The sequence below is a fragment of the Bombina bombina genome, chromosome 6 (genome assembly GCF_027579735.1).
Source record: "Bombina bombina isolate aBomBom1 chromosome 6, aBomBom1.pri, whole genome shotgun sequence".
Lineage (NCBI taxonomy): Eukaryota > Metazoa > Chordata > Amphibia > Anura > Bombinatoridae > Bombina > Bombina bombina.
The window spans coordinates 478,233,482-478,260,480 of NC_069504.1; the positions used below are offsets into that span (position 1 = coordinate 478,233,482).

A 26,999-nucleotide genomic window follows, 5' to 3' on the forward strand; every position below is an offset into this window, starting at 1 on the left:
GGTTAAGTGAATCTGTGTAATCTCTACAGATATATCCCTTAATTGATTTGGCTTTTTTTTTTTTTTTTGCATATATTGTGGCAACCATATTATGAGGTTATATCTGTGCACTGAATTTTTTTTATTTATTTTTTTACAAACTTTTGTTTACAAATGTTAGTAATTTTGAAGTAAATCATTAATGAGTTTTTTGAGATATTAAAAGTTGTCTGTGACAATCCCAGAGGAGAGCTTTGTTTTTCAGTTATAAGTACCTTTTCTCTCAGGTTTGCATTATTTGCAGATTTATCTAATATAACAACCATGATCACTGTGAAAATCTTGTTTGGTGTAGTTGATTGTGTGTTGTTGCCAAGTTCGAGTGCAAAATAATTCAGACTGTTTAACTGATTACTTGAAATTAAGCAAAATGACTGGAGAGTAAATTTTTTGCATGGCAAATTCGAATAGATTGAAATTGGTATGAAAACGGCCATGGTTTTAAAGAAGTAAAAAGTGGTAAATCTTTTTCTTCAGTAATTTTGTAACAATGTATGGATTGAGGAAATTGGGGCTGGGTATGGGAATAAAAATTTAAATGTGTGTAGTTGAAAGAAATGATTGGGCATAGCTCTCTTTCCTAACATTATTTTTAGTTTCTCAACCTGTGGTACGTGCACCCCTCGGGGTACTTGGGGCATTGGCAAGGGGTACTCAAGTGATTGGCGTTCGTTATTTTTTTCCCTTATGTAGCTATTGTAAACGTGACATATCAAAGAAAGCTGTGTTTCTACCCTCAAGCTCTCCTAAAAGGGCAGAGTGTGAGTATTTCCCTGCCTATGTTGCACCACTGCTCAATCACTGATTCACCTCAAATTGGTAAAACCTTAGATTCTAGCTTGTTAGTGACATATGAGGGCTGGAGTTGAGCTTCACTGATATGAACAGAGAAAGTGTATTACTGTGACCAAGTGTCACAGAGACAAGTGCCAGCTAAATGTGTCACTGTGAGATAGGTAAAGTGCATCATACTGACGTGTGCCACAGGAAAATTAGACGGATATACTGTGTATAAAATTTTTATTAAAATTAGATGGTACCATAAATATTCCTTTCCTCATCATGCAGAAGAGAATTTATTTGAATCTTTTTTCAAAGTCAGTGGACTATATATCGGTGTTTTCTGTGTTTATTAATCTCAATTGTAATTTTGCCAAATATTAAACATAAAACAAATATCTGATTTCTATATAAACATATGTGGTACAAGCTTGTGAAATCAAGTAATACACATGATTTATATTTTTGCTCATATAGAAGATCAATAATATTTGTGCTACAGTTGGGGTACATAGAAAACAAATGTATGCCTACAGGGGTACTTGCTACAAAAAGTTTGAGAAACGCTGGGTTAGAGGATCATATTCTAGTAGTATGTGAATTTGACTTATTGTTATTTTCAATTATTATTGTACTTTGTGATGTAAATACTTCCTCCTTTGAATAAATACATTTTAAAACTACATAAATCGTGTGAAAACCCCATGCAACAAGTGGTTTCTGATGGACTGAAATAACATTGGTAAGGGGCTTTAATGAAGAGTATATGACAAGAAAATCTGGTGCAAAATCAAATATGTATGTACTAGAAATACCTTTTTAAATATGAAACCTGGATAACTATCACTTTGTGTTAAAAGGTGTAAGCACCAACCTATCCTTCTAGTTAGAATAATTTGAATTAAAACACATTGTGCACAAGAGGTATCCTAGATATCAAATAAAAAAAAGAAGAAGCAGATAACTGGTAGGAAAAAAAGCTTATTTTGTGACTACCTTGTTCCTAAGCCTCTGCAGACTGCCCCCTTATTTCAGTTCTTTTGACAGACTAGCATTTTAGCCAATCAGTGCTGACTCCTTGGTAACTCCAAGGGAATGAGCACAATGTTATCCATATGGCACACATGAACTAGTGATGTCTAGCTGTAAAAAATGCACTGCGATAAGAGGTGGCCTTCAAGGGCTTAGAAATTAGCATATTAGCCTACCTAGGTTTAGCTTTTAACAAAGAATACCAAGAGAACATTGAAAATTGCATACCCTGTCTGAATCATGAAAGTTTAATTTTGACTTGACTGTCCCTTTAAGGAAGACTTTATGGGCTTCATATTTATTCATATTTATATCCTTTAATAGATATAGGAGAGAGGTGAAATTATACACGTTGTCAAAAATAATGAGCAATTTAATTCTTACAAAGAGGACTAATAGAGCAAGTCTACTCCTTGAAAACTAGCAGGCAATATACTCTTTTTTTTTTTCCCCATAAAGATTGGTTTAAATAGTGTGCTCTTTTGGTGGGTTTTACTGAATTGTATGACCTTGTAAGCATTGAAGATACCGTTGTGAGGAGTTATATCGTTTCACCTTAATGTATTCTCTTTAAAACATTTTTTCTTCTGACTCCTGGTTATTAGTCCACATGCCCTACTTTGGCCCAATGAGCCCCAGGAGAAAGAAGATCGCCAAGCAAGTACCCAATGGCATGTTCCCCTTCTCTCCTTGTCTATTTGCAGCTTTTCCCCAAGCTGGCTCATGCCTACATAATGAAAGTGTTATTGGCATTAATAACCAGCATGCATTTTTAGAAGTCTGTGATTAGAATACATTTGTAACGCCTGGTCCCCAACTTCTGATGGAGCAAGATACAAAGTAGGAAAATATTGCCCATAAGCTTGCATACCTGCTCAGTGATGACTCCTATCAGCAGTTGTCTGAAATTGCCTGTGTCATTACCATGCTAGTAGTCGGGCACCCATAGTTTACTTTCACAATTAGCTATAAATTCTTTTTACTGTGCCCTTGCAAGGACGGATATATCTGTTGATTGGAGACCTGGCTATAATAGTACTTCTCATTACACACTTCAAGAAATGTCTGCTGCAAAAGTGTGTCAGTAACCTGTTAAATTCTATTCATTGTCTGAAATCTCGCTGCTTTGGCCTGCAAAATAAACGCATTCATTCCATATTCCTATGTCCGTGAAGTCCATCAATGCCTAATAAAATTCATTAAATTAGAAAGTGAACTTGCGATGTAGTATAGTAATGATGAGAATGACAGAGTAAGCATCATTAGAGCACTGGCCATTTACTGTAAGCATTATTAATATTTTGTTATAGTGAAGCTGGGTCTATAGGTGCCAAAACACTTGCTGTTCATTACACACTGCAACATTTCCACTCTGTCCTTGGACAAATTTAGATTTATCTAGCGATAAAATCACAAAGTTCTGTTTGTCTTACTAGTTACCTTCTTTCTCCAGGTTCCACAGCAGAGCACACTGTCAGTGATTCCTGGGCTCGTCTCAAGCATGGCCGTGAATGGATGTGTGGCTCGTCCTATGGTTTTGAGACTGAGTTAGAGAAATGCAGGAACCTGAGCATTCACACACTGATAGAAAATGCTCTAAGCTTTGTTAGTGGAGATTTGGGTAATCCTCCTGGATTTAAAGAACCTGAAGAGGGTATGTCCAGCTCCCCACAGGCTTGTATCATTGCCATGGAACAGCAGCAGCTGCGGGCGGAGGTAAAGTATTTACTTTTTCAGGATTTATTGCAAACATAATTAAATGTACCCACATCTATACTATGCCCAAAAATAGGCATACTGCTGATTACTTCTTGCGATTACACAGACATACTGCTGATTACTTCTTGTGATTACACAGGCATACTGCTGATTACTTCTTGTGATTACACAGGCATACTGGTGATTACTTCTTGTGATTACACAGGCATACCACTGATTACTTCTTGTGATTACACAGGCATACTGGTGATTACTTCTTGTGATTACACAGGCATACCGCTGATTACTTCTTGTGATTACACAGGCATACCACTGATTACTTCTTGTGATTACACAGGCATACTGGTGATTTCTTCTTGTGATTACACAGGCATACTGGTGATTTCTTCTTGTGATTACACAGACATACTGCTGATTACTTCATATGATTACACAGGCATACCACTGATTACTTCTTGTGATTACACAGGCATACTGCTGATTTTTTCTTGTGATTACACAGGCATACTGGTGATTACTTCTTGTGATTACACAGGTATACTGGTGATTTCTTCTTGTGATTACACAGGCATACTGGTGATTACTTCTTGTGATTACACAGGCATACCGCTGATTTCTTCTTGTGATTACACAGGCATACTGGTGATTACTTCTTGTGATTACACAGACATACTGCTGATTACTTCATATGATTACACAGGCATACTAGCTGATTTCTTCTTGAGATTACACAGGCATACTGCTGATTTCTTCTTGTGATTACACAGGCATACTGCTGATTACTTCTTGTGATTACACAGGCATAATGGTGATTACTTCTTGTGATTACACAGGCATACTGCTGATTACTTCTTGTGATTACACAGACATACTGCTGATTACTTCTTGTGATTACACAGGCATACTGCTGATTACTTCATATGATTACACAGGCATACCACTGATTACTTCTTGTGATTACACAGGCATACTGCTGATTACTTCTTGTGATTACACAGGCATACTGGTGATTTCTTCTTGTGATTACACAGGCATACTGGTGATTACTTCTTTTGATTACACAGGCATACCGCTGATTTCTTCTTGTGATTACACAGGCATACTGGTGATTACTTCTTGTGATTACACAGACATACTGCTGATTACTTCATATGATTACACAGGCATACTAGCTGATTTCTTCTTGTGATTACACAGGCATACTGCTGATTTCTTTCATGTAATTAACAAGAGTCCATGAGCTAGTGACGTATGGGATATACATTCCTACCAGGAGGGGCAAAGTTTCCCAAACCTTAAAATGCCTATAAATACACCCCTCACCACACCCACAAATCAGTTTTACAAACTTTGCCTCCAAGGGAGGTGGTGAAGTAAGTTTGTGCTAGATTCTACGTTGATATGCGCTCTGCAGCAAGTTGGAGCCCGGTTTTCCTCTCAGCGTGCAGTGAATGTCAGAGGGATGTGAAGAGAGTATTGCCTATTGAATGCAGTGATCTCCTTCTACGGGGTCTATTTCATAAGGGTCTCTGTTATCGGTCGTAGAGATTCATCTCTTACCTCCCTTTTCAGATCGACGATATACTCTTATATTTACCATTTCCTCTACTGATTCTCGTTTCAGTACTGGTTTGGCTTTCTACAAACATGTAGATGAGTGTCCTGGGGTAAGTAAGTCTTATTTTCTGTGACACTCTAAGCTATGGTTGGGCACTTTATTTATAAAGTTCTAAATATATGTATTCAAACATTTATTTGCCTTGACTCAGAATGTTCAACTTTCCTTATTTCCAGACAGTCAGTTTCATATTTGGGATTATGCTTTCAATTATCATATTTTTTCTTACCTCAAAAATTTGACTTTTTTCCCTGTGGGCTGTTAGGCTCGCGGGGGCTGAAAATGCTTCATTTTATTGCGTCATTCTTGGCGCGGACTTTTTTGGCGCAAAAATTCTTTTCCGTTTCCGGCGTCATACGTGTCGCCGGAAGTTGCGTCATTTTTGACGTTATTTTGCGCCAAAAATGTCGGCGTTCCGGATGTGGCGTCATTTTTGGCGCCAAAAGCATTTAGGCGCCAAATAATGTGGGCGTCTTATTTGGCGCCAAAAAATATGGGCGTCGCTTTTGTCTCCACATTATTTCAGTCTCATTTTTCATTTGCTTCTGGTTGCTAGAAGCTTGATGTTTGGCATTTTTTTCCCATTCCTGAAACTGTCTTATAAGGAATTTGATCTATTTTGCTTTATATGTTATTTTTTCTCTTACATATTGCAAGATGTCTCACGTTGCATCTGAGCCAGAAGATACTACAGGAAAACCACTGCCTGCTGGATCTACCAAAGCTAAGTGTATCTGCTGTAAACTTTTGGTAGCTATTCCTCCAGCTGTTGTTTGTAATAATTGTCATGACAAACTTGTTAAAGCAGATAATATTTCCTTTAGTGATGTACCATTGCCTGTTGCAGTTCCCTCAACATCTAAGGTGCAGAATGTTCCTGATAACATAAGAGATTTTGTTTCTGAATCCATAAAGAAGGCTTTGTCTGTTATTTCTCCTTCTAGTAAACGTAAAAAGTCTTTTAAATCTTCTCTCTCTACAGATGAATTTTTAAATGAACACCATCATTCTGATTCTTTGGACTCTTCTGGTTCAGAGGATTCTATCTCAGAGATTGATGCTGATAAATCTTCATATTTATTTAAGATGGAATTTATTCGCTCTTTACTTAAAGAAGTACTAATTGCTTTAGAAATAGAGGATTCTAGTCCTCTTGATACTAATTCTATACGTTTGGATAAGGTTTTTAAAGCTCCTGCGGTTATTCCAGAAGTCTTTCCTGTTCCTAATGCTATTTCTGCAGTAATTGCTAAGGAATGGGATAAATTGGGTAATTCATTTACTCCTTCTAAACGTTTTAAGCAATTATATCCTGTTCCGCCTGACAGGTTAGAATTTTGGGACAAAATCCCTAAAGTTGATGGGGCTATTTCTACCCTTGCTAAACGTACTACCATTCCTACGTCAGATGGTACCTCGTTTAAGGATCCTTTAGATAGAAAAATTGAATCTTTTCTAAGAAAAGCTTATCTATGTTCAGGTAATCTTCTTAGACCTGCTATATCATTGGCTGATGTTGCTGCAGCTTCAACTTTTTGGTTGGAAACTCTAGCGCAACAAGTAACAAATCGTGATTCTCATGATATTATTATTCTTCTCCAGCATGCTAATAATTTCATCTGTGATGCCATTTTTGATATTATTAGAGTTGATGTTAGATTTATGTCTCTGGCTATCTTAGCCAGAAGAGCTTTATGGCTTAAGACCTGGAATGCTGATATGGCTTCTAAATCAACTCTACTTTCCATTTCTTTCCAGGGAAACAAATTATTTGGTTCTCAGTTGGATTCTATTATTTCAACTGTTACTGGTGGGAAAGGAACTTTTTTACCACAGGATAAAAAGTCTAAAGGTAAAAACAGGGCTAACAATCGTTTTCGTTCCTTTCGTTTCAACAAAGAACAAAAGCCTGATCCTTCGTCCTCAGGAGCAGTTTCAGTTTGGAAACCATCTCCAGTCTGGAATAAATCCAAGCCTGCTAGAAAGGCAAAGCCTGCTTCTAAGTTCACATGAAGGTACGGCCCTCATTCCAGTTCAGCTGGTAGGGGGCAGGTTACGTTTTTTCAAAGAAATTTGGATCAATTCTGTTCACAATCTTTGGATTCAGAACATTGTTTCAGAAGGGTACAGAATTGGTTTCAAGATGAGACCTCCTGCAAAGAGATTTTTTCTTTCCCATGTCCCAGTAAATCCAGTGAAAGCTCAAGCATTTCTGAATTGTGTTTCAGATCTAGAGTTGGCTGGAGTAATTATGCCAGTTCCAGTTCCGGAACAGGGGATGGGGTTTTATTCAAATCTCTTCATTGTACCAAAGAAGGAGAATTCCTTCAGACCAGTTCTGGATCTAAAATTATTGAATCGTTATGTAAGGATACCAACGTTCAAGATGGTAACTGTAAGGACTATATTGCCTTTTGTTCAGCAAGGGAATTATATGTCCACAATAGATTTACAGGATGCATATCTGCATATTCCGATTCATCCAGATCATTATCAGTTCCTGAGATTCTCTTTTCTAGACAAGCATTACCAATTTGTGGCTCTACCGTTTGGCCTTGCTACAGCTCCAAGAATTTTCACAAAGATTCTCGGTGCCCTTCTGTCTGTAATCAGAGAACAGGGTATTGTGGTATTTCCTTATTTGGACGATATCTTGGTACTTGCTCAGTCTTTACATTTAGCAGAGTCTCATACGAATCGACTTGTGTTGTTTCTTCAAGATCATGGTTGGAGGATCAATTTACCAAAAAGTTCTTTGATTCCTCAAACAAGGGTAACCTTTCTGGGTTTCCAGATAGATTCAGTGTCCATGACTCTGTCTTTAACAGACAAGAGACGTCTAAAATTGATTACAGCCTGTCGAAACCTTCAGTCTCAATCATTCCCTTCGGTAGCCTTATGCATGGAAATTCTAGGTCTTATGACTGCTGCATCGGACGCGATCCCCTTTGCTCGTTTTCACATGCGACCTCTTCAGCTCTGTATGCTGAACCAATGGTGCAGGGATTACACGAAGATATATCAATTAATATCTTTAAAACCGATTGTTCGGCACTCTCTAACGTGGTGGACAGATCACCCTCGTTTAATTCAGGGGGCTTCTTTTGTTCTTCCGACCTGGACTGTAATTTCAACAGATGCAAGTCTCACAGGTTGGGGAGCTGTGTGGGGATCTCTGACGGCACAAGGAGTTTGGGAATCTCAGGAGGTGAGATTACCGATCAATATCTTGGAACTCCGTGCAGTTTTCAGAGCTCTTCAGTTTTGGCCTCTTCTGAAGAGAGAATCGTTCATTTGTTTTCAGACAGACAATGTCACAACTGTGGCATACATCAATCATCAAGGAGGGACTCACAGTCCTCTGGCTATGAAAGAAGTATCTCGAATTTTGGTTTGGGCGGAATCCAGCTCCTGTCTAATCTCTGCGGTTCATATCCCAGGTGTAGACAATTGGGAAGCGGATTATCTCAGTCGCCAAACGTTGCATCCGGGCGAATGGTCTCTTCACCCAGAGGTATTTCTTCAGATTGTTCAAATGTGGGGGCTCCCAGAGATAGATCTGATGGCCTCTCATCTAAACAAGAAACTTCCCAGGTATCTGTCCAGATCCCGGGATCCTCAGGCGGAGGCAGTGGATGCATTATCACTTCCTTGGAAGTATCATCCTGCCTATATCTTTCCGCCTCTAGTTCTTCTTCCAAGAGTAATCTCCAAGATTCTGAGGGAATGCTCGTTTGTTCTGCTAATAGCTCCGGCATGGCCTCACAGGTTTTGGTATGCGGATCTTGTCCGGATGGCATCTTGCCAACCATGGACTCTTCCGTTAAGACCAGACCTTCTGTCACAAGGTCCTTTTTTCCATCCGGATCTGAAATCCTTAAATTTAAAGGTATGGAGATTGAACGCTTGATTCTTGGTCATAGAGGTTTCTCTGACTCCGTGATTAATACTATGTTACAGGCTCGTAAATCTGTATCTCGAGAGATATATTATAGAGTCTGGAAGACTTATATTTCTTGGTGTCTTTCTCATCATTTTTCTTGGCATTCTTTTAGAATACCGAGAATTTTACAGTTTCTTCAGGATGGTTTAGATAAGGGTTTGTCCGCAAGTTCTTTGAAAGGACAAATCTCCGCTCTTTCTGTTCTTTTTCACAGAAAGATTGCTATTCTTCCTGATATTCATTGTTTTGTACAAGCTTTGGTTCGTATAAAACCTGTCATTAAGTCAATTTCTCCTCCTTGGAGTTTGAATTTGGTTCTGGGAGCTCTTCAAGCTCCTCCGTTTGAACCTATGCATTCATTGGACATTAAATTACTTTCTTGGAAAGTTTTGTTCCTTTTGGCCATCTCTTCTGCTAGAAGAGTTTCTGAATTATCTGCTCTTTCGTGTGAGTCTCCTTTTCTGATTTTTCATCAGGATAAGGCGGTGTTGCGAACTTCTTTTGAATTTTTACCTAAAGTTGTGAATTCCAACAACATTAGTAGAGAAATTGTGGTTCCTTCATTATGTCCTAATCCTAAGAATTCTAAGGAGAAATCATTGCATTCTTTGGATGTTGTTAGAGCTTTGAAATATTATGTTGAAGCTACGAAATCTTTCCGTAAGACTTCTAGTCTATTTGTTATCTTTTCCGGTTCTAGGAAAGGCCAGAAAGCTTCTGCCATTTCTTTGGCATCTTGGTTGAAATCTTTAATTCATCTTGCCTATGTTGAGTCGGGTAGAATTCCGCCTCAGAGAATTACAGCTCATTCTACTAGGTCAGTATCTACTTCCTGGGCGTTTAGGAATGAAGCTTCGGTTGACCAGATCTGCAAAGCAGCAACTTGGTCCTCTTTGCATACTTTTACTAAATTCTACCATTTTGATGTATTTTCTTCTTCTGAAGCAGTTTTTGGTAGAAAAGTTCTTCAGGCAGCGGTTTCAGTTTGAATCTTCTGCTTATGTTTTTTGTTAAACTTTATTTTGGGTGTGGATTATTTTCAGCAGGAATTGGCTGTCTTTATTTTATCCCTCCCTCTCTAGTGACTCTTGTGTGGAAAGATCCACATCTTGGGTAGTCATTATCCCATACGTCACTAGCTCATGGACTCTTGTTAATTACATGAAAGAAAACATAATTTATGTAAGAACTTACCTGATAAATTCATTTCTTTCATATTAACAAGAGTCCATGAGGCCCACCCTTTTTTGTGGTGGTTATGATTTTTTTGTATAAAGCACAATTATTCCAATTCCTTATTTTATATGCTTCGCACTTTTTTTCTTATCACCCCACTTCTTGGCTATTCGTTAAACTGATTTGTGGGTGTGGTGAGGGGTGTATTTATAGGCATTTTAAGGTTTGGGAAACTTTGCCCCTCCTGGTAGGAATGTATATCCCATACGTCACTAGCTCATGGACTCTTGTTAATATGAAAGAAATGAATTTATCAGGTAAGTTCTTACATAAATTATGTTTTCTTCTTGTGATTACACAGGCATACTGCTGATTACTTCTTTTGATTACACAGGCATAATGGTGATTACTTCTTGTGATTACACAGACATACTGCTGATTACTTCATATGATTACACAGGCATACTAGCTGATTTCTTCTTGTGATTACACAGGCATACTGCTGATTTCTTTTTGTGATTACACAGGCATACTGCTGATTACTTCTTGTGATTACACAGGCATACTGCTGATTACTTCTTGTGATTCTGACTTTTGGGCTACCCAAAGAAACACTCCTTGTTAATGATTTTAAAGTGTGACTGCTGTACCTGCTACTCGCAATGTTCAATATATTATTTCATGAGGCAGTGTCTTCAGTGCAATGCAGTGTATATAAACAAATATTGTTGTTACTATGCCTTCCCACCAGCTTCGACTGGAAGCTTTGCATCAAATCCTGGTTCTTTTATCTGGGATGGAAGAAAAAGAGAGTATGCAGACTCTGGGTAGTCGACAGTCGCCCGTCGCCTTCCAGTCATCTTCACTTCTCACCTCTGTCAGACTACAGTTCCTGGCAGGATGCTTTGGTTTGAGCTGTGTAGGTCAAAAGAGGAGCACAGACTCCAAGGGAGACAGCGCCTACCTGCATCATTACCAGGTAATAATATTCCCTAGGAAAGGGATTCAGGCAAATAATTGACTGTTCTTCATTAACAGCGTGCAACAAACACCAGAAAACAAAGCAGGATTTCACTAGTGAAAGGGATAGAGATACACAAATATCTAAGTACTAGTATATAATAACATCTTATAATTTACACATTTGCAAGCCAATATCATTCCATTATTTAAGTGTACAATATTTTTTTTACATTTTTTGTAAACTGTCAAAACAGTTTTATTTAGGACACGCACACGCAAATACTAAAAACATTTACAATCGAGGACATAGTATAATAAGTAAAACAACAGCCAGTGCTTAATACTGAAAACCCACCTAGTGATGTGTGTTTATCATTATAACAGAGACTGACTCACAACCAAGCAACAAAAACAGAGAAGAGGTGGTGGTTATTAAGAGTTTTATGTGTAAATGTGTGTCAGAGAGCAAGTAAAATGAGAAATGATCTGTAACATGTAAGTTTATATAGCTTTATTGAGCGCTTTACTGTATGTGTGTGGCTCTCCTTCACATACAGAAATTAGATTATGCCCTTTGCCAGTAAAACAAGGTAATATTTGCCTTTAGAGGATCCTCTGACAGACCTTGTAATACTGATGGGTCTTTTTAGAGAATCCTGCACGAGTACTGATCTTTAGAGAATCAGGACTTCAGAACACAGTTCATGAATATGTTGCCCTCTCTGTCAGTGGCAGGGATTGCCAAAACAGCTATTAAATCTCTGTCACCTTTATATTAAAGCAAACATTTATATTCCTTCTAATTTTCTGATAGGATGGAATCCAAGCATCAAAAAGGAGTATCCAGAAAGAGATTCAGAAAGCTGTGCACAAAATCTACCAGCAGCTGTCTGCCACACTAGACCGAGCTCTGCAGGCCAATAAGCACCATGTGGGTGAGTAGCAGGGCTTTCCTCTTGAACTTTCATCCCGTATAGCAAGATCTTTAAAAGAACCTGCTAGAGGTAAAATGGCACCCTGCACCTATGTCAATCACATCTAGTAATGCATCTAATAAAGTTAAAGGGACAGTCTACTTGAAAAATGTTATTGCTTTAAAAGATAGATAATCCTTTTTTTACCATTCCCCAGTTTTGCATAAACAACACTGTTGTATTAATATACTTTTTACCTCTATGATTACCTGTATCAAATCCCATGCAGACTGTCCCTTATCTCAATGCTTTTTTTTTTTCTTTTTTTTTTAGCCGTTTACAATCTTATTATCATTCGCCATGGGAGTGAGCACTAAATAGCACACATGAACTAGCAGTGTTGGGCTTTATTACAAGATTGTAAAAAGCTTAAAAAAGCACTGAGATAAAGGGACAGCTTGCAGGAGCTTAAAAACACGCAATCTTATAGTTTAGAATGTATATTAATATAAAATTGTTGGTTATTTAAAGGAATAGGTAGTAAAGGCATTATGTATCTTTTTAAACCAGAACAAAAAAATCAAGTAGACTGTCCCTTTAAGAAGCTTTATGTATTAGAATAACAAAGTAGACTTAAAACAGTGAAGAGTCAACAAAATACAGGAAGTTCTCAACAAATAATTGCCGTTATAAAGCAAAATTCACAGAAGTGCACATTTGGAGGTCAGTGGTAAGTACTGAAAACACCTGAAAGGAATCCATTTTCCCCAAAGCAGGTTTCAGCTTTAAAATATTTTTGTTTGTGTTTAATGGGAAAAAAATGTCCATTTTCTTACAACTTTGTTGCAGGAAAAGTACAACTGCTTTGTCAATTGTCTGGATTTCAGGATTTCCAAATAGTTATTAGGGCCTAACTATAAATACGTCTTTCTTTCCAATGGCATGGAGAGTCCACAAATCCATTCTAATTACTAGTGGGAATTCAACTCCTGGCCACCAGGTGGAGGCAAAGAACACCCCAGCAGAGCTTTTAAGTATCACTCCTACTTCCCATAAGCCCCCAGTCATTCTTTGCCTTGTACATCAGGTGGATGTGCGAAGATGGTGTCTGAAGATATTTAATCCTTGAATGGGTGCTTTTCCCTGCAAGCAAGGATTGGGGCTATCCTGTGTCCATGTAATTCTCTTTAGTAAGAGTAATGGTAGCTTTTAGCAGTTAGAAGATGGTGAGGTAGTCTTTACTTACCTTCTAACACTTATGCTACCCCTCTATTGAAAATCAGGGTTGGTTACTCTGCTTTTCTTTTTCTACAGGTCCCTGTCAGAGGTCTGCTGAGTTTGTCATCCCTGAGAAGCTATTTCTGCCCAACAGATTCCACAGGTAAGTGCTTTCCCTTCTAGGTTAGAAGGAACCAGCACTCTAGGGGTTAATTCCTGGGGCATGTTAAGGAGCTTTCATATTCTAACTATATTTGTTCTCTCCTAATATTGGGGATAATTTGTGTAGGAATACGTTGCACCTAGAGGATCGTATTTTATGTATTTTATAATGGTAACGGCTGAGCGCAACTTAATCGTGCACTTTTTCTTTCTGTGGCGCAGTTAGTTTTTTTTTTAATCACTGCGGCCATGTGACAGACCTTTGCGCTTCCGTTTTTAGGCTTTCACTATCAGCTGAGTGAAGAGCGGAGGGTATTGAGGGCTTGTCTCGGTATTAGTGTGATCTGTATCTGGGATCAGGGCTTGATGAGAGAGTCTTTGATTTCTCCTGTAGCTTGTGGGACATTCTCTGCCAGTCACCAGAGTGGTAAGTCCTCAGCATTGCTGTGGTATAGAGGTGCCAGTGTGTAATATTTGTAGCTATCCCTGGGGGGGCTCAATATATGTCCAAGAGATCTGTTATAACTTGCTGTTATTTTCTCTTGGGACCAATTCCTATCGTTATGGACCCTGAGGCAAATTTAAATGTGTCCTTTGCAAGTGTCTATATTCAGGGCCGCCATCAGGGGGTGACGGGTGACTGCTGTCAGGGGCCCAATGGGCCAAGGGGGCCCCATGAGGCAAGAACTAAAAAATAAATTAAAAAAAAATATATTTTTTTATTTTTTATTTTGGCAGCCACCAGTTGGTACTACAGCAGAGTGCTAATTGAGCATGGGAAATGTTATTACAAGGAACAAAGTATTAGCATTTGAGAGGATTTCTGAGTGTGCACTAAATGACTATGCACAGTGTGAGACAGACTTGGCACTTTGTACAGTGTGTGCCTGAGTCAGACGGCAGATCACTTTCATTTGCAGAGAAGGTAGGACTTACTTAACAAATGTTTTTTATTTCTTTGTGCAATTTCAGATTGTAACTTCAATGTGGTAGTAGTTGTATGGTGGGGCCAGGGGTCCATAAAAACACATTTTCTTTTAGCAGCATTGTATTTATGATTATTTGACAATGCTGTAAATATTCTATATTTAAAACCATGCAGAAATGTTTCCTCAATACACAAATGGTAGGTGCCCTTTTGGCAGATATGTGTGTGTATATATATATATATATATATATTACATTCCAGTTTACTGCCCCTTTATGCAAGGACTTTCCAGATGCAAGGAGGCATTTTATCATTTATATTTTTACATCTGCATAAAATGTTATACTCTCAGACTAAGATTGCTCAGTGTTTGAAATGAGACAGGTTAACTTAAAACTGGTCAGTTTACACTACGGCTGACTTAATTATGAAATACATACCAACAAACCTAAATCCTGCATTTAAGCAGATCTAATGGTATGAGTACCACAGCTTATGGTTCCAGCAAGACCATATAGAGTACAGCATTTTCAAAATCCATAAGTACAGCAGACAGATGGGAACATTTGTACACTATATTAGAAGTGGTGCTCTTGGTTGGGGAAAATGGGGAAAAAACAAACAAACATATGTCAACCTTTTAAAAGTACTTTTCTTCATTCACAGAATTATTTTTGTTTGCACATTTACAAATATGATTCTTTAAAAAGTGATCTCTTAATTGATGCAATTTTTTTATCATGCATGTCACACACTGTTGATTTAGGGGATGCAAGGTGCATAAATCTTTCCTCCTGTGAGTGTTTGTGTTTCTGTGGGTGTCTGTGTTTATGTCTTTGGGCTTTGGTTTGTGTGTCTATGAGTGTGTATGTATTTTTTTTCTGTGGGTCTCTCTGTGAGGATGGGTGTGTATGTCTTTGTGCATTTTCTGTGGATGTCTGTGAGGGTGTGTGCATATGTCTTTGAGATTTTTCTATGGGTGTCTCTGTGAGGGTGTGTATGTTTGTCTTTGTGTATTTTCTCTGGATGCCTCTGTGAGGGTGGGTGTGTATGTCTGTGTTTTCTGTGGATGTCTCTGTGAGGGTGTGTATTTTCTGTGGATTTCTCAGTGAGGGTGTTTGTATGTATGTCTTTGTGTGTTTTATGTGGTTGTCTCTCTGTGTGTGTATGTCTTTGTGTGTTTTCTGTGGGTATCTCTGTGTGTGTGTGTGTATGTCTTTGTGTGTTTTCTGAGGCTGTCTATGTTGGTGTTTCCTTGGGTGAATGTGCAAGTTTGTGTGTGTGTGTCCATTGTCTGTTCTTTTTTATGACATTTTGACCTTACTACTGATTATTCACATCTTTCTACAGACTTTGAGCTAACAAGACCTTTCCGGAAGTTACTAATTCACCATTTAACCTTTAAATTATTGTTTAGGCAGTTCAGGGCCCTTCCTTTCAGCTACTGCATGCTGTTGTCATCATTTAGTTGGCATCTTCCTTTACAAAAAGATAATCAGAACTCCATATTTTGTTTTATAAATCTCCTTCCTTTTTTTTTTTACAAAATTGTAGTTTATCTCATTACTTGTCAGGTCAATGTAAACAAGTGTTGAGTGTCTGTTTGGGTGTCTGTGTCTGAGTGTGTTTCTTTGCATGTCTGCTAGAGTGTCTATATGTAAATCCTTATGTGTGAGTGTGTGTGTGTGTTTCAGTGTATGAGTGTATCTGTGTGTTTGTATGTTACTACCTTTACAACATTTCCAAGTTTAAATAGACACTTAAGAATAAAGTGCATATACGTTTTAGTCACTTGGTAAAAAATTGCACATGTCAAAGGAGGAGGAGGGGGGGGGGGGGCCTGATCAATGGTTAAGTCAGGGGCCCCAAAATTTCTAGTGGCGGCCCTGTCTATATTGCTTGGAGGCTCAAATTATTCCTCCTGTGCAGTTTTGCTCCTCATGTTTAAACAATATGCATATGTCTAAAAATAAAAATTTCCTCTCAGAGCCATCTGTCCCTCAGGATAATGTTGTCCGTACCATGCCTCAGCTTTCCCCTCAAACGTCCCAAGTTTTAGCAGTTACACATGCAGTGCCCTGCGGTTCCTCTCAACAAGTTTTTGGGGGTGTTTATTTACCAGGAGATTTTGCTGTACAAATAACTTCTGTGATTTGTGCAGCCTTATCAGCTTTTCCTATTGCTGGTAAGAGAGAGAAGAAATCTGAGAATATATCTCGTACAAAGAGTTCTGACTCCACTAAGTTTGCGTTAGCCAGCCACTCTGTTATCTGACAGTTCACATTTGGCAAACAGGACACACCTGATGCACGTGGTAGAGGGCCACTGCAAACACCTCTCAGTAAGATAGCAGCAAATGACATAGGAACAACTAAAGGTAAATTGCAAACATACATATCTTCCAAATCACATGGCACATATCCATGCCTCAATTGTGCTAGTTGTAATTCAGTGATTAAAAGCAAGGAATTTGTTCACCCTCATACAGGCAAAAAGTTTAAGATTAATGGATTTTATACTTGTGAATCTACACGTCATATATTTAATAAAATGTCCATGCTCAAAAATCTATTTAGGTGAGACAGTAAGGAAAATACATGACCGACTCAGCCAACATAGATCAAATATAAGATGTGGGGATATGAAGGCCCCAGTCTCCTGCCATTTCCTTGAAGCAGGCCACAATATATCACAATTGAGGTGGCAGGTCATAGACAGCCTAGAACCCCTAAGGAGAGGAGGGAACAGGGAACTGCAATTGAAGAGAAACGAGTCCTTTTGGATACATAAATTAGAGACCTTAGTGCCCAAAGGTATCAATAGGGAAATAGACATGACAGTATTTTTGTAAATAATATTAAATGTAAGGTAATATTTAATTCTCTGTGTATAAGCTACATACAACATAAATTAATTTATCATATGATAAGATTATAGAAGACATAAGAAACAGCAGTTTGTTTTTAATGATACAATTGTTGCATTTGCTGCTGTGTGCCTGTGCTTTATGAAAGCTAAAAGGATCAATAAATGCTTTAAAGTTTAAAAAAAAAATTTTTCCTTATTTTTTGGTGCTGTGGAATTCAACTGCTACTCTGTTATCTGAGGAGGATCATTCCTCAGTGGCTTCTGAGGGCAAGATTTCAGTCTCTGAGACGGCTGTCGCTAGTACAGCAGATCCAGAGGAGGTTAATTTTAGATTTAAGCCGGAGCACCTCCGTTTACTCTTGAAGGAGGTCCTAGCTACTTTGGAGAACTCAGACTCTAACCTTTTTGTGGTTCCCAAAAAAGGAGGGAACTTTCTGTTCAATATTGAACCTCAAGTGTCGCAACAAATTTCTCAAGGTTCCGTCTTTCAAAATGGAGACTATACGTTCCATTCTACCCTTGGTTCAGGAGGGTCAGTTTATGACTACGATTGACCTGAATGACGCGTATCTTCATGTTCTTATTCACAGGTAACATAACCAATTCCTGCAGTTTGCCTTTCTAGATAAACACTTCCAATTTGTTGCCACGGCTCCTCAGATCTTTACAAAGGACCTAGGGACCCTTTTGGCGGTGGTCAGATCTCAGGGGATAGAGGTGGCGCCATACCTGGACGACATCTTGGTTCAGGCGCAATCTTTTCATTTCACACAGAATCTCTTTTGTCTATTCTTCGTTCCCATGGGTGGAAAGTAAATCTGGAAAAGAGTTCCCTGGTGCCAGACACCAGGGTATGCTTTTTGGGGACGATCATAGACTCACTGTCCATGAAGATTATTCTGACAAATGTCAGAAAATCCAAAATTCTTTCTTCTTGTCTTTCACTTCAGTCCTCTAGCCGTCCATCAGTGGCTTAGCGTATGGAAGTAATTGGTTGTTTCCATGGACATTATTTCTCTTGCTCATTTCCATCTGAGACCTCTATAGTTTTGCATGCTCAGACAATGGAACAGAGACCACTCAGATCTCTCTCAGAGGATTGTTCTAGACCCACCTAACGAGAGACTCTCTATCGTGGTGGATTTCTCAGGACCATCTGTCTCAGGGAACATGCTTTCTTACACCATACTGGGTGATTGGGACTACAGATGCCAGCCTGTCGGGCTGGGGTGCAGTTTGGGGTTCTTTAAAGGCTCAGGGTCTTTGGACTCGAGAGAATTTTTCTCTCCCAATAAATATTCTAGAATTGAGAGCAATCTTCAATGCCCTAACAGCTTGGCCTCAATTGCGTTTGGTCCGGTTTATCAAGTTCTAGTCAGACAACATCACCTCGGTGGTGTATATCAACCACCAGGGAGGAACTCAGAGTTCCTTAGCTATGAAGGAGGTGATTCGCATTCTCCAGTGGGCAGAGTCTGAAGATTGTCTTTTCTCTGCCATCCACATCCCAGGGGTGGACAACTGGGAAGCAGATTTTCTGAGCAGGCAGACTTTTCATTCCGGGAAGTGGTCTCTCCATCCGGAGGTATTCACAATGATAACCCTCAGGTGGGGGGTTCTGAATTTGGATCTGATGGCGTCTCATCTAAACGCCAAGCTTCCAAGGTACGGGTCAACAAGCAGCTCTGATCAATGCTCTGGCGGTTCCTTGGGACTTCAGTCTTGCGTACCTGTTTCCGCCGTTTGCTCTCCTTCCTCGAGTTATTGCTCGTATCAAACAGGAGAGGGCATCTGTGATTCTAATCTCCTGCCTGGCCTCACAGGATCTGGTTCGCGGATCTGGTGAAGATGTCATCTCTTCCCCCTTGGAGGTTGCCTTTTGAGGAAGGACCTTCTACTTCAGGGTCCCTTCCTCCACCCAAATCTAGATTCTTTGAAGCTGACTGCTTGGAGATCGAACGCCTAGTCTTAGCTAGGCGTGGTTTTTCTGAGAAGGTCATTGATACCATGCTTCAGGCTCGTAAACCTGTTACTTGCAAGATTTACCATAAGGTATGGTGTAAATACCTTTATTGGTGCAAATCAAAGGGTTTCTCTTGGAGTCGGGTGAGGGTTTCTCGCATTTTGTCTTTTCTTCAGGATGGCCTGGAGAAAGGTCTGCCAGTATTCTGAAGGGTCAGATCTCTGCATTGTCTATTCTTTTACACAAATGTCTGGCAGATCTGCCAGATGTTCAATCTTTTGTGCAGGCCTTGGTCAGAATCAGGCCTGTGTGTAAACCTGTTGCTCCTCCTTGGAGCCTTTATCTTCTTAAGATTCTGCAGCAGGCTCCGTTTGAGCCTATGCATTCAGTTGATATTAAGTTGTTATCTTTGAAAGTTTTGTTTCTCCTTGCTATTTCTTCTGCTCGCAGAGTTTCCGAGCTTTCGGCTCTGCAGTGTGATTCCCCTTACCTTATTTTTCATGCGGATAAGGTGGTCCTTCGTACTAAGTTGGGATTTCTTCCCAAGATAGTATCGGATCAAAACATCAATCAAGAAATTGTTGTTCCTTCGTTTTGTCCTAATCCTTCTTCTCAGCAGGAACGACTGTTGCATAACTTGGATGTTGTGCTTGCTCTAAAATACTTTCCAGCAACTAAAGATTTTCTGCAATCTTCTGCCCTGTTCGTTGTTTTCTCTGGTAAGCATAAGAGCCAGAAGGCCACTTCTACTACTCTTTCTCTCTGGTTGAGAAGTGTTATCCGGTTAGCTTATGAGACAGCTGATCAACAGCCTCCTGAGAGAATTACGGCACATTCCACTAGGGCTGTTTCTTCTTCCTGGGCCTTCAAAAATAAAGCTTCTGTGGAGCAAATCTGCAAGACGGCCACTTGGTCCTCCTTGCATATCTTTTCCAAATTCTACAAATTTTATACTTTTGCCTCGGCTGAGGCTTCTTTTGGGAGAAAAGTTCTTCAAGCGGTGGTGCCTTCTGTTTAGGTCCGCCTATCTTGTTCTCCGTCCCTTCCATTCTGTGTCCTCTAGCTTGGGTTTTGGCTCCCACAAGTAATTAGAATGGATTTGTGGACTCTCCATGCCATTGGTAAGAAAACAAAATGTATGCTTACCTGATAAATTATTTTCTTTCCTGGCATGGAGAGTCCACCATCCGCCCTTAATTTGAGTTAAGACGGCTTTTTTGTATAAACTTCAGGCACCTCTATACCCTTGTGTCATCTTCTCTTTCCATATTCTTTCGGCTGAATGACTGGGGGCTTATGGGAAGTAGGAGTGATACTTAATAGCTCTGCTGGGGTGTTCTTTGCCTCCTCCTGGTGGCCAGGAGTTGAATTCCCACTAGTAATTAGAATAGATTCGTGGGCTCTCCATGCCAGGAAAGAAAATAATTTATCAGGTAAGCATGCATTTAATTTTTTGCTTTGTTCGTCAATGTTCTGTGTTAAATTATGGTTTTTACAGATAATTGTTAGTTTGTAATGCTGTGTTTTGAGCCTTTAAGAGATTTGTAAGTTTACTTTTCTTTTCAGAAGCTCAGCAACGTCTTCTTCTGGTGACGGTCTTTGCCCTCAGCGTTCGGTACCAGCCAGTTGATGTATCTTTGGCAATATCCACTGGTCTGCTTAGTGTCCTGTCTCAGCTATGTGGCACAGATACAATGCTTGGGCAGCCACTGCAGCTTCTTCCCAGATCCGGAGTTTCTCAACTCAGCACTGCTCTTAAAGTGGCAAGCACCAGACTACTCCAAATCCTTGCCATAACCACAGGGTGAGCAAAATCCTAAGCCTTCTTGCTTATGTTATTGTCTTAAATCATATTACTTTCTGATAACTTATGTTTTCTAAATGGTCCTAATAATATTTCATCATAATATTATATAATTAGATAATAGCCATATATACCCAAGGAATATATTTTTTATACATATAAAACTGCTTGCTTTTGGACAATTTTGTGTTACCTATTTTAATGTTATAGGCTGTTTTTTTACTTCAGAAGCCAGTTGCCTTAACACTTAGTAATTTACTGTCTGTTGATCTGCTATCTTAAATTCAAAGTGAATTTATTTTTGTGCTTTGCTATGTTCACATAAATCTTTTCTTCTTCATCAACAGCCCTGATCATTTTTAGCCTATTATCATCATTTTATTATGTTTATCACTAGTGAGTAGTTTTTAACTTATTTTGCCAGTAATTCACATGGCACAAGGTTTAAAGAGGCACACATTAATCCACTCTGCACCCCTCCTATGATTCTTGGTGTCTGGGGGAGCAAACTTTCTTCCTGTGCTAGATGATACTCTACTGCATTCTCCAACCACATGATGAATTCCTTTCTATGCTCTTCGAAAGTAATTATAGTGTATGTGACATTACCTATAATTCCAGTATCACATACTATCCTTTGCCCAACACAGGCAAGAATTTGACAATCAAAAGGTAGTGTGTGACTTAGTATCAGAGTGAAGGGACTGAGTGCCTTAACACCCAATGATTGTAATTATGCCCTGGAGCACAAAGCCCTTGGTGTGTGCTACCCAGGGGCTTATAAAGCAGATATTTGAAAATAAAAATAATTTGAATAGCTACTAACTCATCCCAGTGATATTTACATTCAGATCACAATTTCATGAAACATGAGATGATTAATTAAAGTTGGTTATACAGAAAATTCAACTGGAAACCCCTCCTCCTTATACCTCTCCTCTCCCTCCAGTTTATTTTACTTTCTGTTTAGAGATGGCTACATCATTTTGGAGCTCTTTCTATTCTGCATTTATTTTTATATACGCAGATTCTTCATTCAAACAACATAATTTTGTTCCCTCTGTTTTCCACTCCTGCAAACTGCTAGAGTTGTACATCACCACATACTGCTATTAATCTGGGGCTTTGATCTACCCACTTATCTTTCCCACAACTTTGGGTTTGGCTTGTGGGCTTTACTGCAAGTATGCTTTACCTCAAGAGTCTCCTCTACAAGAATACATGTGTATATGCACTCACTGGACTGTGCATTAGGTTAGAAAATGGTATATGGATGTCGCATTGATTTATGCAAGTTGTTCAGGTATTTAGTTATGAGACGACATTCATACATTAAAAGACAATATTTGAGGTTTATGTATTAACCTTTGTTGTGCAACAGAAGTTCCCCTAATATTTGCAGACTGTAATTAAGATTTCCTTTTGAATGTGATGTGGTCCTCATTGTTAAACTCAGTGATGGTCCTTACATCCTTTTTGTCCAAACCCTAAATCATTCTGTGAGGCTCTTCTACTCACTGTTGTGTGGCAGTGAGAGAAATACTGGATCAATATGAGACTGGATCAAAAAAGTTAAAACAGTTAAAATGTAATATTTTGATACTTAAATACTTATCAACCAGTGCACTCTTCAGCAAAATGTATAGTCCTCTTTATAGTAGGAACCCTCTTTTTCCTGTTATCTTTTTTTTGCCATTATTCTAGCCAATTTGTAGAAAGAATCGTCTATCTGCTGGGTCTCTGTGAACAACTTAAAGTTTTTACGCTTTTCTCTGATTCTGTTGATCTCTAGTCTTCTCCACCCTTCCTATATATAGTCCCACTGCTTTGGTGCTAACCCAATTGTACAGAATAATTTTTCATCTGTTGTTATTTTGAAATTCTAAGTGACATCACATGAAAACATTGTAAATTAGCCCTTTCCTTTTGATTTAGCTCTTTTTTTATTCTACTTTCTCCCATTGCATGGCTAAAGATTAAAATGGAGGGGAGAGAAGTGCCAGGCAAGAAAGGTTTCTTGTAGAATGTTCTGCCTTCATCAATTTGAATTTAAACTATTTGCTTACATGTGCTGTTTCTTATAATGGGAAGAATTAAATTTAATAAGTACAAAACCCTGTTTTCCATTATATTTAACAGCTACCCCCTTCCTTCAACATTTATGTGCTACCTAACTATCTGTCCTTTTTCCACTATAGAACATATGCTGATAAATTAAGTCCAAAAGTGGTTCAGGCTTTGCTGGATCTTCTGTGCAGTCAGCTGAAGAACCTTCTCTCCCAGGCTGGAGTCATGGCATCTTTCAGTGATGAGGAAGAGGACAGGAAGGCAGAAATAGCAGGGGAGAGTGACAGGAAGGACATCAGAGGTATGTATACCATAAAATAAAAATATGCTGACTGTGTCATGCACAGAGCTGCATGCCTTTTCATTCAATGATATTTGGTAACTAAATACCCACTAATGTTGATTAGTATGAATACTCTTGCAGTGTGTTACAAATAGATTGCAAACTTAAAGGGACATAATACTTATATGCTAAATCACTTGAAAATGATGCAGCATAACTGTAAAAAACTGACAGGAAAATATCACCTGAGCATCTCTATGTAAAAAAGGAAGATGTTTTACCTTACAATTTCCTCAGCTCAGCAGAGTAAGTTCTGTGTAAACAGTTATACTTCAGCTGCTGCCAGCTGCAGGTAAAGATAAGACTTATAAGCCGATTAAATTGCCATAATGACAGTGTGTGTTATGTAGTTATCAGATGTATAACACTACAAAATACACATTTATAGCTTTTTTTTATCTACTTTTTTATCTGCTTGGTATATATTATACTTGATGTCTTATCCAAATGTGACTCACATGAGGCAATACCTGCGAGGATATATAACTTTGAATCAATGTATTCTTATAATGTGACATATATGGTATTATGAATAGATGAATGGTATTTATGCACTGCATGTATTTTGCACTAGATTAATTTTGTTATGGGAATTCACTATGCATTTAATGTTTACTTAGATTTGTAACCAGGCAACTGTGATGCTGCCATGGAAATCGGTTTTGGCGCAATTTTTTAAACGGTTTGATGCGTGGGGCTTAGCATATTTAAGATTCACTGTTACCATTTGCACATTGTTTGGTCTGAGGAAGGGGTCTGCGAACCCTGAAACGTTACCACTTAATAAATAAGAATTATTTTATCCAAATCCAGTGAGTGCAGTCCCTGCTTGAAGAAGATTCTATTGATATACTGACTTTGCACCCTAGTCGATGACCTACCTGAATTGTGAGTGCAGATACACATGGAGGATATATATATATATATATATATATATATATATGTGTGTGCGTATATGTATGTATATCCAAATGCGGAAGTAAGGAGCCACTCATTCCCTGCTTTGAATATTTTTGTAGCTGGATTGATTCCCGTAAAATATTTCCACTCTAAGATCTGTGCAAATCCAGATCTTAGAGTGGGGATCTTTTACAGGAATCAATCTGGCTATGAAAATAAATTAATATATGTATATGTAATGCTAGCTTAATATGGGCTTAAATTTGATCCAGTTCGTCAGTAAAATCAATTGGGTGGTACGCCCACGTAAAAAGCCCTGGGGAGAACACTACATACTGTGTGTGTGTGTGTGTGTGTGTGTGTGTGTATATATATATATATATATATATATATATATATATATATATATATATATATACATATATATATACATACATACATACATACATACACACACACACACACACACACACACACACACACACACACACACACACACACATATATATATACTGGGTGTTTGTATCTGAGTGCCATTTCTCAAAGGGACCGGACCGGTGCCCAAAACGTTATGGAATTTTAAAGGCTGTAATAAAAGCTATGTTTCTTTCATGTAATTAGCAAGAGTCCATGAGCTAGTGACGTATGGGATATACATTCCTACCAGGAGGGGCAAAGTTTCCCAAACCTCAAAATGCCTATAAATACACCCCTCACCACACCCACAATTCAGTTTTTACAAACTTTGCCTCCGATGGAGGTGGTGAAGTAAGTTTGTGCTAGATTCTACGTTGATATGCGCTCCGCAGCAAGTTGGAGCCCGGTTTTCCTCTCAGCGTGCAGTGAATGTCAGAGGGATGTGAAGAGAGTATTGCCTATTTGAATGCAGTGATCTCCTTCTACGGGGTCTATTTCATAGGTTCTCTGTTATCGGTCGTAGAGATTCATCTCTTACCTCCCTTTTCAGATCGACGATATACTCTTATTTATACCATTACCTCTACTGATTCTCGTTTCAGTACTGGTTTGGCTATCTGCTATATGTAGATGAGTGTCCTGGGGTAAGTAAGTCTTATTTTTTGTGACACTCCAAGCTATGGTTGGGCACTTTGTTTATAAAGTTCTAAATATATGTATTCAAACATTTATTTGCCTTGACTCAGAATGTTCAGCTTTCCTTATTTTTCAGACAGTCAGTTTCATATTTGGGATAATGCATTTTGATTTAGCCATTTTTCTTACCTTAAAATTTGACTTTTTCCCTGTGGGCTGTTAGGCTCGCGGGGGCTGAAAATGCTTCATTTTATTGCGTCATTCTTGGCGCGGACTTTTTTGGCGCAAAAATTCTATTTCCGTTTCCGGCGTCATACGTGTCGCCGGAAGTTGCGTAATTTTTTTGACGTTATTTTGCGCCAAAAATGTCGGCGTTCCGGATGTGGCGTCATTTTTGGCGCCAAAAAGCATTTAGGCGCCAAATAATGTGGGCGTCTTATTTGGCGCGAAAAAATATGGGCGTCGCTTTTGTCTCCACATTATTTAAGTCTCATTTTTTATTGCTTCTGGTTGCTAGAAGCTTGTTCTTTGGCATTTTTTCCCATTCCTGAAACTGTCATTTAAGGAATTTGATCAATTTTGCTTCATATATATGTTGTTTTTTCTCTTACATATTGCAAGATGTCTCACGTTGCATCTGAGTCAGAAGATACTACAGGAAAATCGCTGTCAAGTGCTGAATCTACCAAAGCTAAGTGTATCTGCTGTAAACTTTTGGTAGCTATTCCTCCAGCTGTTGTTTGTATTGATTGTCATGACAAACTTGTTAAAGCAGATAATATTTCCTTTAGTAAAGTACCATTGCCTGTTGCAGTTTCTTCAACATCTAAGGTGCAGAATGTTCCTGATAATATAAGAGATTTTGTTTCTGAATCCATAAAGAAGGCTATGTCTGTTATTTCTCCTTCTAGTAAACGTAAAAAATCTTTTAAAACTTCTCTCCCTACAGATGAATTTTTAAATGAACATCATCATTCTGATTCTGATGATTCCTCTGGTTCAGAGGATTCTGTCTCAGAGGTTGATGCTGATAAATCTTCATATTTATTTAAAATGGAATTTATTCGTTCTTTACTTAAAGAAGTACTAATTGCTTTAGAAATAGAGGATTCTGGTCCTCTTGATACTAATTCTAAACGTTTAGATAAGGTATTTAAAGCTCCTGTGGTTATTCCAGAAGTTTTTCCTGTTCCTAATGCTATTTCTGCAGTAATTTCCAAAGAATGGGATAATTTGGGTAATTCTTTTACTCCTTCTAAACGTTTTAAGCAATTATATCCTGTGCCGTCTGACAGATTAGAATTTTGGGACAAGATCCCTAAAGTTGATGGGGCTATTTCTACCCTTGCTAAACGTACTACTATTCCTACGTCAGATGGTACTTCGTTTAAGGATCCTCTAGATAGGAAAATTGAATCCTTTCTAAGAAAAGCTTATCTGTGTTCAGGTAATCTTCTTAGACCTGCTATATCTTTGGCTGATGTTGCTGCAGCTTCAACTTTTTGGTTG

At 38.6% G+C, this 26,999-nt stretch overlaps 1 protein-coding gene across 7 annotated transcripts in view; it reads left to right on the forward strand.

Moving 5' to 3' along the window:
* The window catches only part of HERC1 (HECT and RLD domain containing E3 ubiquitin protein ligase family member 1), a 683,410-nt gene that overhangs the window by 264,551 nt on the left and 391,860 nt on the right, over positions 1–26,999 (forward strand). For 6 of the 7 annotated variants that reach the window (XM_053717285.1, XM_053717288.1, XM_053717289.1 and 3 more), the window contains exons 27-31: positions 3,305–3,567; positions 11,059–11,286; positions 12,085–12,205; positions 20,890–21,127; positions 23,326–23,495. In XM_053717285.1, coding sequence (XP_053573260.1) covers positions 3,305–3,567; positions 11,059–11,286; positions 12,085–12,205; positions 20,890–21,127; positions 23,326–23,495 — 1,020 coding nt within the window. The remainder of the gene's footprint in view (positions 1–3,304; positions 3,568–11,058; positions 11,287–12,084; positions 12,206–20,889; positions 21,128–23,325; positions 23,496–26,999) is intronic. The other variant, XM_053717287.1, reaches the window with a different exon arrangement.